Source organism: Aquarana catesbeiana, linkage group LG02 (genome assembly GCF_042186555.1).
Source record: "Aquarana catesbeiana isolate 2022-GZ linkage group LG02, ASM4218655v1, whole genome shotgun sequence".
Classification (NCBI taxonomy): Eukaryota; Metazoa; Chordata; class Amphibia; order Anura; family Ranidae; genus Aquarana; species Aquarana catesbeiana.
In genome coordinates this window covers 17,111,129-17,130,702 of record NC_133325.1, presented here as the reverse complement: position 1 = coordinate 17,130,702, position 19,574 = coordinate 17,111,129, and the positions used below count along the sequence as shown (strand labels likewise).

Genomic DNA, 19,574 nt, shown 5'->3' with positions numbered 1-19,574 from the left:
CCCCACTGTCATCTGTCGCCAGTGCCATCCCTCCCCACTGTCATCTGTCCCCACTGTCATCCCTCCCCACTGTCATCTGTCGCCAGTGCCATCCCTCCCCACTGTCATCTGTCCCCACTGTCATCCCTCCCCACTGTCATCTGTCGCCAGTGCCATCCCTCCCCACTGTCATCTGTCCCCACTGTCATCCCTCCCCACTGTCATCTGTCGCCAGTGCCATCCCTCCCCACTGTCATCTGTCACCAGTGCCATCCCTCCCCACTGTCATCTGTCCCCACTGTCATCCCTCCCCACTGTCATCTGTCGCCAGTGCCATCCCTCCCCACTGTCATCCCTCCCCACTGCCATCTGTCCCCAGTGCCATCCCTCCCCACTGCCATCTGTCCCCACTGTCATCCCTCCCCACTGTCATCTGTCGCCAGTGCCATCCCTCCCCACTGTCATCTGTCCCCACTGTCATCCCTCCCCACTGTCATCTGTCGCCAGTGCCATCCCTCCCCACTGTCATCTGTCGCCAGTGCCATCCCTCCCCACTGTCATCTGTCCCCACTGTCATCCCTCCCCACTGTCATCTGTCGCCAGTGCCATCCCTCCCCACTGTCATCCCTCCCCACTGCCATCTGTCCCCAGTGCCATCCGTCCCCAGTGCCATCTGTCATCAATGCCACATATTAGTGCCATGTGTCATCAGTGCCACGTATCAGTGGCATCTGTCATCAGTGTCATGTGTCATCAGTGTCACGTGTCATCAGTGCCACGTATTAGTGCCATCTGTCATGAGTGCCACGTGTTAGTGCCATCTGTCATCAGTGCCACGTGTCATCAGTGCCATGTATTAGTGCCATCTGTCATCAGTGCCATCTGTCATCACTGCCACGTGTCATTAGTGCCACATATTAGTGCCATCTGTCATCAGTGTCACATGTCATCAGTGCCACGTATTAGTGCCAAATGTTATCAGTGCCACGTATTAGTGCCATCTTTCATCATTGTCATCAGTGCCACATATTAGTGCCATCTGTCATCAATGCCACGTCAGTGTCATCAGTGCCACGTATCAGTGCCATCTGTCATCAGTGCCACATCAGTGTCATCAGTGCCACGTATCAGTGCCATCTGTCATCAGTGTCACGTGTCATTGTCCTGGTGCTCCAGGGGCCTTCAATAGTGTAATAGGTAGTCAACAAGTTAGATGTGTAATTTATGCTCCTAGAACACGTGACGGTGCTCCCTGTATGTTGGGCCTCTGTATGTGGCCAGGCTGTGAAAAAGTCCCACACATGTGGTATTGTAATACTCAGGAGGAGTAGCAGAATGTATTTTGAGGTGTTATTTGTGGTATATACATGCCATGTGAGAGAAATAACCTATTACAATGACAATTCTGTGGGTGGAAAAAAAAAAATCTTCATTTTGCAAAGAATTGTGGGGAAAAAATGACAACATCATAAACCTCACCATACATCTTACTAAATACCTTGGAATGTCTACTTTCAAAAAAGGGGTCATTTGGGGGGTGTTTGTTCTTTCCTGACTTGTTAGGGTCTCAAGAAATGAGATAGGCCGTCAGTACATCAGGTGTGATCAATTTTTTATGATTTGCACCACAGCTTGTAAACTCTCTAACTTTCACAGAGACCAAATAATATCCACTAATGTGGGTTATTTTTACCAAAGATATATAGCAGTATAAATTGTGGCCAAAATTTATGAAGAAAAAAAAATAATATGCAAAATTTTATCACAGAAACTAAGAAAAAATTCGTTTTTTTTCAAAATTTTCGGTCTTTTTTTATTTATAGCGCAAAAAATAAAAAACCCAGAGGTGATCAAATACCACCAAAATAAAGCTCTATTTGTATGAAAAAAAGGACAAAAAATTCATTTGGGTACAGTATTACATGACTGAGTAATTGTCATTCAAATTGTGAGAGCACCGAAAGCTGCAAATTGGTCTGGGCAGGAAGGGGGTTTAAGTGCCCAGTAAGCAAGTGGTTAAACAATACCGAGGACTGATTGGCACAACACTCTCTATTATTAAGTCTTTCTTGATGAAAAAGAAAAGTCCCCGGGACTTCCCCTGAGTCAGTGTTCCTCGCAGGAACCAGCGTCCTCCATCACCTCCCAGCAGACAGACACGTTTAGTGAGATTCCTAAGAGGTTTTTCTTCTGTACACAGGCCCTGTGCGTCGCGGTGACCACCAGTGATCTGACGGAGACACAAGCCCTGATCTTCTGCGGAGCTGACATCAGCTGCACCTGTGCGGACGACTTCTTCTCCCAGCCGCTGGAGCTGGCGCAGCAGGCGGGGCAAAGGCTGCAGGAGGAGTTCCTGAGGCAGAATCGGACATCCGGTAAGGTGGGAGGCGGGGACAGGGGGAGGAGCATCTGATTGAGATTTATGTGTGTGCCCAGGTTGGGTCTCGGGTCATAAGGGGCTGGGAGTGGAGAAGGTGTTACTTTGTTCATCCAATCAGATCACGGTATCTATTCATTATCAATTTATCTACAGTATCTCACAAAAGTAAGTACACCCCTCACATTTTTGTAAATATTTTCTTCTATCTTTTCATGTGACAACACTGAAGAAATGACACTTGTCTACAATGTAAAGTAGTGAGTGTACAGCTTGTATAACAGTGTAAATTTGCTGTCCCCTCAAAATAACTCAACACACAGCCATTAATGTCTAAACCGCTGGCAACAAAAGTGAGTACACCCCTAAGTGAAAATGTCCAAATTGGGCCCAGTTAGCCTTTTCCCCTCCCCCCGGTGTCATGTGACTCGTTAGTGTTACAAGGTCTCAGGTGTGAATGGGGAGCAGGTGTGTTAAATTTGGTGTTATCGCTCTCACTCTCTCATACTGGTCACTGGAAGTTTAACATGGCACCTCATGGCAAAGAACTCTCTGAGATTGAAGCAAAGGAAAAGGTTTAGGGACTTTAAGTGAACATATGGCCTGGTAAGGCCGATGTTCCATCCCTTGGGACTTTAAGTGAAATTGTGGCCTGGTAAGGTCACACATTTCCATCCCTGTCATATATCGAGAAAGGGGGGGGGGGGGGGACAAAGGGGTGGGACTTTATATGAAGCCTGTGATAGCAATAAAGGAAATTGGTGGAAATGTTTGGAGGATTTTATTGATTGCCATGGGGTACAGCCAGATATAGAAAATATAAAATACATAACAATAGTAACATGGTGGTACAGAGCATAAAATGTTGTAAGTTCATTATCACATTGTATAGCAAGCAATAAACTTCCAGGGTTAGCCAAAATAATTTAAAACAGGTAATGCATAATAATGCTTGCAAGGCCTATGACCTCGTTGATCCTAAAAAGGGGTATTAAGGGTAAACTTGATATCAGGTAGTATTTGTTGGTAACGAAACGTATGGCAGCCCTACGCGTTTCGTGACTAGAGGGCCACTCGTCAGGAGCGAGCACAAGATGAGTCTTCAGGCTTAAGTGATGAACTATAAGCAAACATGTAAATTGGCGGGGTGGAACCCCCAAACCCAAAAACCTGTAAACTCACTAGGTTCGTATGAAAAACTCACCCCTTTGTCCTCCCCCCCCCCCCTTTCTCGATATAAAGAACTCTCTGAGGATCTGAAAATAAGAATTGTTGCTCTACATAAAGATGGCCTAGGCTATGAGAAGATTTCCAAGACCCTGAAACTGAGCTGCAGCACGGTGGCCAAGACCATACAACGGTTTAACAGGACAGGTTCCACTCAGAACAGGCCTCGCCATAGTCCACCAAAGAAGTTGAGGTCACGTGCTCAGCGTCATATCCAGAGGTTGTCGTTGGGAAATAGACGTATGAGTGCTGCCAGCGTTTCTGCAGAGGTTGAAGGGGTGGGGGGGTCAGCCTGTCAGTGCTCAGACCATACGCCGCACACTGCATCACATTGGTCTGCATGGCTGTCATCCCAGAAAGAAGCCTCTTCTAAAGATGATGTACAAGAAAGCCCGCAAACAGTTTGCTGAAGACAAGAAGACTAAGGACATGGATTACTGGAACCATGTCCTGTGGTCTGATGAGACCAAGATAAACTTATTTGGTTCAGATGGTGACAAGCGTGTGTGGGGGCAACCAGGTGAGGAGAACAAAGACAAGTGTGTCTTGCCTACAGTCAAGCATGGTGGTGGGAGTGTCATGGTCTGGGGCTGCATGAGTGCTGCCGGCACTGGGGAGCTACAGATCATTGAGGGAACCATGAATGCCAACATGTACTGTGATATACTGAAGCAGAGCATGATCCCCTCCCTTCAGAGACTGGACCGCAGGGCAGTATTCCAACATGATAACAACCCCAAACACACCTCCAAGATGACCACTGCCTTACTAAAGAAGCTGAGGGTAAAGGTGATGGACTGGCCAAGCATGTCTCCAAACCTTAACCCTATTAAGCATCTGTGGGGCATCCTCAAAGGTAAGGTGGAGGAGCGCAAGGTCCCTAACATCCACCAGCTCTGTGATGTCATCATGGAGGAGTGGAAGAGAACTCCAGTGGTAACCTGTGAAGCTCTGGTGAACTCCATGCCCAAGAGGGTTAAGACAGTGCTGGAAAATAATGGAGGCCTCACAAAATATTGACACTTTGGGCCCAATTTGGACATTTTCACTTAGGGGTGTACTCACTTTTGTTGCCAGCGGTTTAGACATTAATGGCTGTGTGTTGAATTATTTTGAGGGGACAGCAAATTTACACTGTTATACAAGCTGTACACTCACTACTTTACATTGTAGACAAGTGTCATTTCTTCAGTGTTGTCACATGAAAAGATAGAAGAAAATATTCACAAAAATGTGAGGGGTGTACTCACTTTTGTGAGATACTGTGTTATCTATCTATCTATCTATCTATCTATCTATCTATCTATCTATCTATCTATCTATCTATCTATCTATCTATCCTGTAGTTCTTAGTTTGTGACAAATTTTATATAGGGGAAGTTGCTCTTTAACACAGTGTGTTGTGCGTGTGACACAAACCGTACTGACACTGAGTCACTTCCTCTGCTCTGTGCGCCACATTCCTGATATAGAGCCATCACTGATCACCAACACATTCATTGGAGGAAATTAGCACTACATATCGTGCCCAGGAACTCAGCACAGGGATGGTGGGAACTCCTCATAATGGGCACATCAGGTGTACAGACCCGGGAACTCAGCACAGGGATGGTGGGAACCCCTCATAATGGACACATCAGGTGTACAGACCTGGGAACTCAGCACAGGGATGGTGGGAACCCCTCATAATGGACACAGCAGGTGTACAGACCTGGGAACTCAGCACAGGGATGGTGAGAACTCTTCATAATGGGCACATCAGGTGTACAGACCTGGGAACTCAGCACAGGGATGGTGGGAACTCTTCATAATGGGCACATCAGGTGTACAGACATGGGAACTCAGCACAGGGATGGTGAGAACTCTTCATAATGGGCACATCAGGTGTACAGACATGGGAACTCAGCACAGGGATGGTGGGAACTCTTCATAATGGGCACATCAGGTGTACAGACATGGGAACTCAGCACAGGGATGGTGGGAACCCCTCATAATGGGCACATCAGGTGTACAGACCTGGGAACTCAGCACAGGGATGGTGGGAACCCCTCATAATGGGCACATCAGGTGTACAGACCCGGGAACTCAGCACAGGGATGGTGGGAACCCCTCATAATGGGCACATCAGGTGTACAGACCTGGGAACTCAACACAGGGATGGTGGGAACCGCTCATAATGGGCACAGCAGGTGTACAGACCTGGGAACTCAGCACAGGGATGGTGGGAACTCCTCATAATGGGCACAGCAGGTGTACAGACCTGGGAACTCAGCACAGGGATGGTGGGAACTCCTCATAATGGGCACAGCAGGTGTACAGACCTGGGAACTCAGCACAGGGATGGTGGGAACCTCTCATAATGGGCACATCAGGTGTACAGACCTGGGAACTCAGCACAGGGATGGTGGGAACCCCTCATAATGGACACAGCAGGTGTACAGACCTGGGAACTCAGCACAGGGATGGTGGGAACCCCTCATAATGGACACAGCAGGTGTACAGACCTGGGAACTCAGCACAGGGATGGTGGGAACCCCTCATAATGGGCACAGCAGGTGTACAGACCTGGGAACTCAGCACAGGGATGGTGGGAACTCTTCATAATGGGCACATCAGGTGTACAGACATGGGAACTCAGCACAGGGATGGTGGGAACCCCTCATAATGGGCACAGCAGGTGTACAGACCCGGGAACTCAGCACAGGGATGGTGGGAACCCCTCATAATGGGCACATCAGGTGTACAGACCCGGGAACTCAGCACAGGGATGGTGGGAACCCCTCATAATGGGCACATCAGGTGTACAGACCTGGGAACTCAACACAGGGATGGTGGGAACCCCTCATAATGGGCACAGCAGGTGTACAGACCCGGGAACTCAGCACAGGGATGGTGGGAACTCTTCATAATGGGCACATCAGGTGTACAGACCCGGGAACTCAGCACAGGGATGGTGGGAACTCTTCATAATGGGCACATCAGGTGTACAGACCCGGGAACTCAGCACAGGGATGGTGGAGGGTCAGGGGGCTCTACGTAGCTTCTTGGCTTCAGTAGTCCTCTGGAGAGCCCTCAGCCCCGATGCAAGCCGTGGGAGGAATCATGCAAATATGAACATTCCTTGATGGTTGGACGTTGGGCTGGAGGAGTGGGCATTCCTAGGCTGGACTCATTTGCATAGGTGAAGCCCACATATGAAGCTGAGCCTTGAATGATTGATGTCACCGATCCCTCCTACACTGGGAGTATAGAGAGAGATCTGTGTTATATGGGGATGAAGGGGAGGAATATTCTTCCTCCGGGTGAAGTCACTGCAGAAGACCTTTGTGACCTCATCTGGTTAGGAATGTTCTAGAAATGATCCTGAACTCCATGCTGAGGTCACTCGGCACACTGTCATAAGGCAATAATTCCACCCCCATTATTCCCGGCTATTGATGACTTGTAAAGGCTTTTAGAGCTCCACCTACGGGCAGTTTTGGGTAGAGCCGTTTATTGCTTGACATGTTTGGTATCTATTTACTCGACACAACCTCATCTTTTAGGTTTTTACTCTATAATTGTGTATAATAGTGTGTTGGTGTGCACTAATAATTAATTTGAGTCTAATTTTTCCTGAAAATTTTTACAGTTTTTTATTCTACGGGGTCTCGGCTTTTGGAAAGTACATCATGCTTTGGGATTTTAAGCGAGTTTTCATGTTATAAATGTGATTATGTAGTAGGTGTGTGCAAAATTTAAAAAAAATTAAAAAATGGCGCTGTCAGCAAAGAGAGTTAAACATTGGATGGACAGGATGTCGTAGGTGTATGGAGGACAGGTGCCCTTTAAAGGGACGGGTAAGACCACTGTACTGAAGCAGACACAATGCTCCTTCTTGGATTTTGGCCCAGTGAATGCTAATTGGAAGTTGCAGCGCAAAATGCAGGACAGCGGGTACCTTGTGACTGGTGGCACAATGTCGCCTTTGTACGCCGTGTCGCAGCTTCTGTGCTGCTCTGCTGACATCTTGTGGTGAAAGTTGGTACAGCAGCATAAAGATATATAAGACCAATATCTCTGCAAAAGAATAGCTGTAAATGGTGACACCTTGTGGTGAAAGTTGGTACAGAAGTGTACAGATATTGGACCAATCATCTCCAAACTGCGGCCCAGGGGCCGGATGTGGATCTTTGCTTGTCTTTATCCGGCCCTTGGGGCACTTTTCCACCCTCTTACACCTATGATGGGGCACTATTCCTCCCACTGACACCAATGATGGGCCACTATTCCTCCCACTGATACCAATGATGGGCCACTATTCCCCCCACTGACACCAATGATGGGCCACTATTCCTCCCACTGACACCAATGATGAGGCACTATTTCTCCCACTAATACCAATGATGGGGCACTATTCCTCCCACTGATACCAATGATGGGGCACTATTCCCCCCACTGACACCAATGATGAGGCACTATTTCTCCCACTAATACCAATGATGGGGCACTATTCCTCCCACTGATACCAATGATGGGGCACTATTCCTCCCACTGATACCAATGATGGGACACTATTCCTCCCACTGACACCAATGATGGGGCACTATACCACCTACTGATACCAATGATGGGGCACTATTCCACCCACTGATACCAGTGATGGGGCACTATTTCTCCCACTGATACCAATGATGGGGCACTATTCCTCCCACTGATACCAATGATGGGGCACTATTCCTCCCACTTATACCAATGATGGGGCACTATTCCTCGCACTGATACCAGTGATGGGGCACTATTCCACCCACTGACACCAATGATGGGGCACTATTCCTCCCACTGACACCAATGATGGGGCACTATTCCTCCCACTGACACCAATGATGGGGCACTATTCCTCCCACTGACACCAATGATGGGGCACTATTCCTCCCACTGACACCAATGATGGGGCACTATTCCTCCCACTGACACCAATGATGGGGCACTATTCCTCTCACTGACACCAATGATGGGGCACTATTCATCACACTGGCACTAATGATGGGGCATTGTTCCCCCCACTGACACCAATGATGGGACACTATTCCTCCCACTTATACCAATGATGGGACACTATTCCTCCCACTTATACCAATGATGGGGCACTATTCCTCGCACTGATACCAGTGATGGGGCACTTTTCCACCCACTGACACCAACGATGGGGCACAATTTCTCCCACTGATACCAATGATGGGGCACTATTCCTCCCACTGATACCAATGATGTCACTATTCCTCCAGCTAAAGATGTTGGATTCTTTACTTCCGCTGACACCAGACCAGGACATTTTCTACTCCCACAGGCCAAAGTCTGTCGGACAGCAAACTTTATAAAGTTTGGAGACCCCTGTATTAGACCCATATCTCTGCAAAGTTATAACCATGCACAATGACATCTAGTGGTGAAAGTTGGTACAGCAGCATACAGATCTAATCGATTTTCTCTGAAAAGTCAGAATTGTTATTTAACCTCATTCTTTGACAGTTTGAACTTTTAAAAGATGAATTAATAAATGATGGATCATGGAGAAAGTGCAGCAATGTCTCCCCCAATCAATGCGGTTGGTTTACTATCGTAGCAGACCGTGGTCACGGTGCAAAGTCATTTCTCACTTAGCTTAATGAACGAGCTGAAGCTGTACCGACATCAATCATCCAATCACGTGCAAGCAAAAATCCCAATTTTTTTTTTTAAACGTCTCCTTGCTCGTGATTGGGTACTCATTGCGAAGCGAATTCTCTCCTCATTCACTTAGCTCTGTGGGAATTCACTTGGCAAAGATCTACTCCTTTAATAAACGATCTCCAGTACCTGAGCAGATGATGATTGGTAAGTCATAGGATTCCTATACTTGGGTCAGTTCTCAGTAGTTCCAGATATCAGTTCCAAAACTTCCCCAAACCTGTATAGGTTTCCCTATAGAAGTCTTCCTCTGGGATCCCTTGTAGTCTTTCTACAATAATATAGAATTATTTGATGGTATTTGCTGTTTTGGACATATTAGTGAGACAGAGTTTATGACGGCTTGTATTATCATCTTATCTCCTGGCAGAGACGCCGCGCCTGGATCTGGGGACAAACCTGGAGAAGCCCTATTATATCATGCACCAATCCATCACTCATAATGGATACCTCTACAAGACCTCGTCTATGGCCAAACTGGTCACCGACAGGAAGTCCAAGGAAGGTACGTCCAGATAAAATATGTCAAACACAAGGCCCGTGGAACCAGGTTCACAGCTGGAACATGGAGGAACTCCACCCCACCACCTCCGGCTCTCACCCTCCGCTCCCTCATGTAAACACAGAGGCCTTCTTTGTTTACAAAGGACAGCTTTGCTCAGTGGCTCCCAGATCCAACAGATCCTTACAGAGAGAGAGAGATATAAGGAAGTTTTGGTGGGCGGGGTTGGGGATGGGGTTGTACACCCTGCACTCTGTGCACAGCGCACCCCTAAACTCTGCACTCTGTACATATCACACCCCTGAACTCTGCAGTCTGCACACAGCGCACCCCTGAACTCTGCACTCTGTGCACAGCGCAACCCTAAACTCTGCACTCTGTACATATCACACCCCTGAACTCTGCAGTCTGCACACAGCGCACCCCTGAACTCTGCACTCTGTGCACAGCGCACCCCTGAACTCTGCACTCTGTGCACAGCGCACCCCTAAACTCTGCACTCTGTACATATCACACCCCTGAACTCTGCAGTCTGCACACAGTGCACCTCTGAACTCTGCACTCTGTATACACTCTGTACGCAGTGCATCCCTGAACTCTGCACTCTGTGCACAGCACACCCCTGAACTCTGCACTCTGTATGCAGCGCACCCCTGAACTCTGCACTCTGTACACAGTGCACCCCTGAACTCTGCACTCTGTACACAGTGCACCTCTGAACTCTGCACCCTGTATACACTCTGTACGCAGTGCATCCCTGAACTCTGCACTCTGTGCACAGCACACCCCTGAACTCTGCACTCTGTACACAGTGCACCCCTGAACTCTGCACTCTGTACGCAGTGCACCCCTGAACTCTGCACTCTGTACACAGTGCACCCCTGAACTCTGCACTCTGTACGCAGTGCACCCCTGAACTCTGCACTCTGTACACAGTGCACCCCTGAACCCTGTACTCTGTACACAGTGCACCCCTGAACCCTGCACTCTGTACACAGTGCACCCCTGAACTCTGCAGTCTGTACACAGTGCACCCCTGAACTCTGCAGTCTGTACATAGGGCACCCCTGAACTCTGCACTCTATACACAGTACACCCCTGAACTCTGCACTCTGTACACAGCACACCCCTGAACTCTGCAGTCTGCACACAGTGCACCTCTGAACTCTGCACTCTGTATACACTCTGTACGCAGTGCATCCCTGAACTCTGCACTCTGTGCACAGCACACCCCTGAACTCTGCACTCTGTATGCAGCGCACCCCTGAACTCTGCACTCTGTACACAGTGCACCCCTGAACTCTGCACTCTGTACACAGTGCACCTCTGAACTCTGCACCCTGTATACACTCTGTACGCAGTGCATCCCTGAACTCTGCACTCTGTGCACAGCACACCCCTGAACTCTGCACTCTGTACACAGTGCACCCCTGAACTCTGCACTCTGTACGCAGTGCACCCCTGAACTCTGCACTCTGTACACAGTGCACCCCTGAACTCTGCACTCTGTACGCAGTGCACCCCTGAACTCTGCACTCTGTACACAGTGCACCCCTGAACCCTGTACTCTGTACACAGTGCACCCCTGAACCCTGCACTCTGTACACAGTGCACCCCTGAACTCTGCAGTCTGTACACAGTGCACCCCTGAACTCTGCAGTCTGTACATAGGGCACCCCTGAACTCTGCACTCTATACACAGTACACCCCTGAACTCTGCACTCTGTACACAGCACACCCCTGAACTCTGCAGTCTGCACACAGCGCACCCTGAACTCTGCACTCTGTACACAGCACATCCCTGAACTCTGCAGTCTGCACACAGCGCACCCCTGAACTCTGCACTCTACACACAGCGCACCCCTGAACTCTGCACTCTGTACACAGTGCACCCCTGAACCCTGCACTCTGTACACAGTGCACCCCTGAACCCTGCACTCTGTACACAGTGCACCCCTGAACTCTGCAGTCTGTACACAGTGCACCCCTGAACTCTGCAGTCTGTACATAGCGCACCCCTGAACTCTGCACTCTATACACAGTGCACCCCTGAACTCTGCACTCTGTACACAGCACACCCCTGAACTCTGCAGTCTGCACACAGCGCACCCTGAACTCTGCACTCTGTACACAGCACATCCCTGAACTCTGCAGTCTGCACACAGCGCACCCCTGAACTCTGCACTCTACACACAGCGCACCCCTGAACTCTGCACTCTGTACACAGTGCACCCCTAAACTCTGCACTCTATACACAGTGCACCCCTGAACTCTGCACTCTATACACAGTGCACCCCTGAACTCTGCACTCTACACACAGCGCAGCCCTGAACTCTGCACTCTGTACACAGCTCACCCCTGAACTCTGCACTCTACACACAGCGCACCCCTGAACTCTGCACTCTGTGCACAGCGCACCCCTGAACTCTGCACTCTGTACACAGCGCACCCCTAAACTCTGCACTCGAAACAGAGCACCCCTATACTCTGCATTCTATACACAGCACACCCCTAAACTCTGCACTGTATACACAGCACACCCCTGAACTCTGCAGTCTATACAAAGCGCACCCCTGAACTCTGCACTCTGTACAAAGCGCACCCCTAAACTCTGCACTCTGTACAAGGCGCACCCCTAAACTCTGCACTCTATATACAGAGCACCCCTGAACTCTGCACTCTGTACACAGAGCACCCCTAAACTCTGCACTATGTACACAGCGCACCCCTGAACTCTGCACTCTGTACACAGCGCACCCCTGAACTCTGCACTCTATACACAGTGCACCCCTGAACTCTGCACTCTGTACACAGCACACCCCTGAACTCTGCACACAGCACACACCTGAACTCTGCACTCTGTACATAGCGCACCCTTGAACTCTGCACTCTGTACAAAGCACACCCCTGGACTCTGCACTCTGTACATATTGCACCCCTGAACTCTGCACTCTGTACACAGCACATCCCTAAAATCTGCTCTCTGTACATACAGCACCCCTGAACTCTGCACTCTGTATGTAGCACACCCCTAAACCCTGAACTCTTTACATAGAACACCCCTGAAAAATGCATTCTGTACGAAAAGCATTCCTGAACTCTGCACTCTGTGCACAGGGCACTCCTGGGCTCTGTACAAAACACACTCTTTAACTCTACACTCTGTACATAGCGCACTCCAGATACAACAGGCCCTTTGAAGGCAGCCATACTGCTTCTGCGGCCCACAATGGAATTGAGTTTGACACCCCTGGTCTAGATGATGACAAGGGCCAACGATTCAGTGGAAGAATAGAAAGATAGACAGTGGCAGGGACACAAAATTGCACTATGATTGACTCATATTCTACCTTATTGGTGTTATATGTTTGCCGTCCCTTTACAATCTTGTTGCAGAGTTCAGCCGACGCTGGTGTGTACTCAATGATGGGGTGCTGAGCTACTACGAGAACAACCACAGCAATTCCTCCAACGGCGATATTCGCATGGATGAGATCGTGTGTGTGGCAGTGATCCCACCGGAGACACACGGGTGAGCGCAATCATAAATGTCACTTCTGGCGGTAGTATTTTTTAAGGGCTGAGCAGGAAGGATTACAGTGCCTTGAAAAAGTATTCATACCCCTTGAAATTTTCCACATTTTGTCATGTTACACCCACAAATGTAAATGTATTTTATTGGGATTTTATGTGATAGACCAACACAAAGTGGCACATAATTGTGAAGTGGAAGGAAAATGATAAATGGTTTTTAACGTTTTTTACAAATAAATATTTGAAAAGTGTGGGGGGGATATCTGATACCCCTAACTAAAATCTAGTGGAACCAATTGCCTTCAGAAGTCACCTAATTACTAAATAGAGTCCTCCTGTGTGTAATTTAATCTCAGTATAAATACAGCTGTTCCGTTAAGCCCTCAGAGGTTTATTAGAGAGCCTAAGTGAACAAACAGCATCATGAAGGCCGAGGAACACACCAGACAGGTCAGGGATAAAGTTGTGGAGAAGTATAAAGCAGGATTAGGTTATAAAAAAATATTCCAAGCTTTGAACATCTCACGGAGCTCTGTTCAATCCATCATCTGAAAATGGAAAGAGTATGGCACAACTGAAAACCTACCAAGACATGGCCGTCCACCTAAACTGACCGGCCGGGCAAGGAGAGCATTAATCAGAGAAGCAGCCAAGAGGTCCCTGGTAACTCTGAAGGAGCTGCAGAGATCCACAGCTCAGGTGGGAGAATCTGTCCACAGGACAATGATTAATTGTGCACTCCACAAATCTGACCTTTATGGAAGAGTGACAAGAAGAAAGACATTGGTGAAAGAAAGTCATAAGAAGTCCTGGTTGCAGTTTATGAGAAGCCATGTGGGGGACACAGCAAACATGTGGAAGAAGGTGATCTGGTCACATGAGACCAAAATGGAACTTTTTGTTCTAAAAGCAAAACACTGTGTGGTGGAAAAATCACCCTGAACACACCATCCCCACTGTGAAACATGGTGGTGGCAGCATCATGTGGTGGGGATGCTTTTCTTCAGCAGGGACAGGGAAGCTGGTCAGAGTTGATGGGAAGATGAATGGAGCCAAATACAGGACAATCTTAGAAGAAAACCTGTTAGAGTCTGCAAAAGACTTGAGACTGGGGTGGAGGTTCACCTTCCAGCAGGACAACGACCCGAAACATACAGCCAGAGCTACAATGGAATGGTTTAGATCAAAGCATATTCATGTGTTAGAATGGCCCAGTCACAGTCCAGACCTAAATCCAGTTGAGAATCTGTGGCAAGACTTGAAAATTGCTGTTCACAGACGCTCTCCATCCAATCTGACAGAACTTGAGATATTTTATAAAGAAGAAGAATGGGCAAAAATGTCCCTCTCTAGATGTGCAAAGCTGGTAGAGACATCCCCAAAAAGACTTGCAGCTGTAATTGCAGAGAAAGGGGGTTCTACAAAGTATTGACTCCGGGGGGCGCCATACAAATGCCCCCCCACACTTTTCACATATTTATCTGTAAAAAAAATTGAAAACCATTTATCATTTTTCTTCCACTTCACAATTATGAGTCACTTTGTGTTGGTCTATCACATAAAATCCCAATAAAATACATTTATGTTTTTGGTTGTAACATGACAAAATGTGGAAAATGTCAAGGGGTATGAATACTTTTTCAAGGCACTGTACGTCATGGTGCAGGGTACACCTTTAACTTCCCAACTTTGTCTTTTACAAAGTGCCATTTTTTTGCCCTTTGTTTAAATCAATTGTTTATCTTCATAACATGTTTTCAATTGGAGGAACATTATTTGGTGAACCCCTGACTTTTAGATAGCAAATTCTGGGGTAGGCTTTCTAATTAGAAAGCCCAGCACTGCATGCACAGTTGCTGGTGGTCATAGACAATATACTTCTGTAAGAACCCTTTACTATGTTCCTATATATATTTTTTTTTTACCTCCGCCAGTTGTAGACCTCATTATGCCTCTGCTACAGGCTAATGTAGAGTCTGTAGGCCCAGACTAGAGTCTATCTTTGTCTTTTCAGCCTCTGCCCCAGGCCAGGTTAGGACTCTTCAAGCCTCCTTCTCAGGCCCGGCAAGGACAATCCGGGCCCAGATGGGCAGCTATGAGAACACACACTGTTCTTGGCTCTGACTTCCCCCTCCAGGCATAGGGTTTGGGAGGAAAAGACTGGACCTGTTTGCAGCTACGCCCAACAAGGGAGGGAAAGGACTTTGCAACACTCACATTGTCTCCAGGCAGAGCCTTGGGAGGCAAAGACCCTTGTAGACGTTCTTTCCACATATCCCCTTTCCCAGCCCACATCACTGCCCATTTTGTTTTTCATAACTAAACACATGCCCTCCATCTTCTCAGGTATGACAGCACCTTCGAGATTTACACTAAGTCCGAGAGACTGTATCTGTTCGCTGCCGACAGACCAGAGGAGGCCAGAGAATGGGTGAAATCCATCACTAAGGTATTGGCTCCTTCTGGAACAATAGTTCAATAATAAAATGTATCGGGGTAAAAGGAAGGACATCTTGACAGTTAACAAGCTCATGACTCCATTCTCCTCCCCATCCCATTCTTTTCCCCTTCAGTGTTTCCTCCCGCCGAAGGCGGAGGAGCTCCTCAGCTACGACTTTGATCGCATCGGTCGGTTGCAGTTTAAAGGCGGCCGCAGTCTGGAGCGCAGCACGGTCGGCTGGTTCTCGCTGTGTAAGACCAAACTGTACACCTACGTGGAGCAGAACGACATGGTGGAGGTCATCAACCTGAAGAAGCTGTCTGAGCTGTGTACGTGACGGTAACCGCCATTCCAAAAGACGAACCCGTAACTCCCGCCTGTCTGACATCTGAGGTCATTGATTGGCTGCCACGAGGTTTGGCATTGAGTATGGAAGCTCTGAGTCCCAATATATCATTGGAACCCTTAACAAATGAGTTCAAGTCTGTTATAACACAATGGGGTTTATTTACTAAACCTGGAAAGTTCAAAATCTGGTGCAGATGTGCATGGGAGCCAATCAGCTTCTAACTTCAACTTGTTCAATTAAGCGTTGACAATAAAACCTGGAAGCTGATGGGACCTCTGGGTAGAGGAGACCTGCTTGGTTTATATAAATATGGACAATTCCGGGTACCAAACATGTTTATTGAATGTAAATGGGGTAATGCAGACACAATATACAGTGTGGAAAGTAATGATTTGATCTCCTGCAGATTTTGTAAGTTTGCCCAGGTGTATTTTATATGATGGAGACAGAACATCAACCAAAAATCCAGAAAAAAAAAACACATGATACAAATGTTATAAATTGAGTTGCAGTTCAGTGAGTAAAATAAGTATTTGATCCCCAAGCAAAACACGACTTGGTGGAGAAACTCTTGTTGGCAAGCACAGAGGTCAGACGTTTCTTGTAGTTGGTGACCAGGTTTGCACACATCTCAGGAGGGATTTTGATCCACTCTTCTTTACAGATCTTCTCTAAATCCTTAAGGTTTCTTGGATGTCGCTTGGCAACTCAACATTTCACCCCCCTGCATAAATGTTCTATAGGATTAGGGTCTGGAGACTGGCTAGGCCACTCCATGACCTTAATGTGCTTCTTCTTGAGCCACTCCTTTGTTGCCTTGGCGGTATGTTTGGGGTCATTGTCATGCTGGAAGACCCATCCACGACCCATCTTCAGTGTTCTGGCTGAGGGAAGAAGGTTCTCATCCAAGATTTTACAATACATGGCCCCCGTCCATTGGCTCCTCAAAGCGGCAAAGTCGGCCTGTACCTTTATCAGAGAAATAGCAGCAAGGCATCATGTTTCCACCTCCGTATTAGACTTAGGGTCGTAATCAGCATTTTTCTTCCTCCACACATTGCGGGTCGAGGTAATGCCAATTTTGGACTTATCTGACCACAGCACTTTCTCCCAATCCTTCTATGAATCATTTAGATGTTCGTTGGCAAACTTCATACAGGCCTGTACATGTGCCTTCTTGAGGAGGAGGACCTTGCGGGCGCTGCAGGATTTCAATCCATGGCGGTGTATTGTGTTACCAATGGTTTGTTTGGTGACTGTGGTCCCAACTGCCTTGAGATCATTCACAAGCTCCTCCCGTGTAGTTCTGGGCTGATCCCTCACTTTTCTCATGATCATCCTCACCCCAGGAGGAGAAATCTTGCATGGAGCTCCAGACAGAGAGTGATTGATGGTTGGTCTGTATTTCTTCCATTAGTGAATAATCGCTCCAGCAGTTGTCTCCTTCTCACCAAGCTTCTTGCTGATGGTCTTGTAGCCCATTCCAGCCTTGTGCAGGTCTACAGTCTTGTCCCTGATGTCCTCTGACAGCTCTTTGGTGTTGCCCATGATGGTGAGGTTTGAATGGAAGAAAGAGATTCTGTGGAGAGGTGTCTTTTATACACATAACGAGTTGTCATTAGGAGCACCTTCTTACATCCACAGGACTAATCTGTGTACCACATGAGCACCTACTGTAGCCAGTCTGTGGGAGCCAGAATTATTGTTGGTTGGTAGGAGATCAAATACTTATTTTACTCACTGAACTGCAACTGATTTATAACATTTGTATTATGTATTTTCTCTGGATTTTTGGTTGATATTCTGTCTCTATCATATAAAATACACCTATGATAAAAATTATAGACCCTTCATTTCTATGTAATTGGGCAATCCTACACAATCTGCAGGGGATCAAATCATTATTTCCCCCCACTGTAACATAAAGGGGAGTAAATAAGAGATTCGGGTTTACATGCACTTTAAAAACTTTATTACAAAAGGAAAATAATTGTTGCTGTAACTGCCTAAAAACTCTTAGCTGGAGATCAGCTTTCATTTTTTTTTTTTCATTTTGGATAGAGTAAGGGAGAGCTATATATAATCCCATCTGTGTCCCATTGTGGAGATTTCCCTTCACTTCCTGTCCCATAGCCAAACAGGAAGTGAGAGGCAATCCCTACAAATTAAGGGAATCCCTTGGGGACTCCCCAGGTCACCTGAACTAGTGTCCCCATCGGAAGATTTCCCCTCTATTACTTTCCTGGGGACAACCCAAAAATTGGGATTTTCTTTTACTTTCACTGATAATGGTAAACAGGACAAATAGAGAGGGGGTGAATCTTCATAACGGGGGCACAAACCGCAATACAAAACTTGACAGGTGTTCTGATGCCTCTCCACTCCTTTGGTTATACTTTTAGGCTATATAAAACTAGTAATACCCCCCCCCCTCCACAGAGGACAATACTGCTGTCCAAGGGTGGCTATGTTATTCCTCCATAGATACAGTGGAGTAATAAGCGTCGTCACCCTAAGACAGGAAATGTGTTATTTGGCAGGATCCCCAGGTAAAAAGAAGGGGAAATTAAAGCCAGAAAAAAATAAACCCAATGCAGCCACCTCTAAGGGACTGATAAGCTACAGGGTATAATATTTTTGTTCTTCGCTTTAGATACACTTTAAAGGCCATAACAATGAATAGGCAGAGGCAATGCAATGCATGTGAATGTGCATTAAAACATATGTCACTGAATTGTATTTAATTTTATATATATATGTATATATATACACAGGGGGTCCCCTAGTTACAAACATCCGACTTACAAACGACTCCTACTTACAAATGGAAGGAGACAACAGGAAGTGAGAGGAAATCTACCCCTAGGAAGGGAAATTCTCTCCTGTAAGAGCTATTATGGGGAAAATGTACCTCCACTGATGCTTTATCACCAAGGCTTATTTCCACAACAACCCAAAATTTTCAAAATCCAATTGTCATTGGGACAGAAAGTGAGGTGAAATCTTCTGAAGAGGAGCACAGACAGCAAAACAAATGTCACAGGGGTGACAACCCTTCCCTATGCTATCCAAAAAGCTTAAAAATAGTTTTTTTGTCTGGAGCTACACTTAAAAAATGTACCAGTTCCGACTTACAAACAGATTCAACTTAAGAACAAACCTACAGTCCCTAACTTGTTTGTAACCCGGGGACCCCCTGTATATATATATATATTTATTTACTTATCACAGGTACTTATATAGCGCTTTACGCATCGCTTAACATATGTATTGTACAGTCATATCAGTCCCTGTTCTCAAGGAGTTTTCAATGTATTATTTTCATATATATTTTCTATATATGTATTATAAAAAATATTTATAGAGCTTTCAGTCTATTATTTTTATATATTTTCTATATATTTATTATAACAAATATATATATATATATATATATATATATATATATATATATATA

The 19,574-nt window shown here is 46.7% G+C and overlaps 1 protein-coding gene across 12 annotated transcripts in view; it reads left to right on the top strand.

The window, feature by feature from the left end:
* The window catches only part of ARAP1 (ArfGAP with RhoGAP domain, ankyrin repeat and PH domain 1), a 324,988-nt gene that overhangs the window by 223,004 nt on the left and 82,410 nt on the right, over window positions 1–19,574 (top strand). For all 12 annotated transcript variants that reach the window (XM_073612624.1, XM_073612632.1, XM_073612623.1 and 9 more), the window contains 5 exons: window positions 2,180–2,354; window positions 9,663–9,797; window positions 13,191–13,326; window positions 15,675–15,777; window positions 15,902–16,097. In XM_073612624.1, the coding sequence (XP_073468725.1) occupies window positions 2,180–2,354; window positions 9,663–9,797; window positions 13,191–13,326; window positions 15,675–15,777; window positions 15,902–16,097 (745 nt within the window). The remainder of the gene's footprint in view (window positions 1–2,179; window positions 2,355–9,662; window positions 9,798–13,190; window positions 13,327–15,674; window positions 15,778–15,901; window positions 16,098–19,574) is intronic.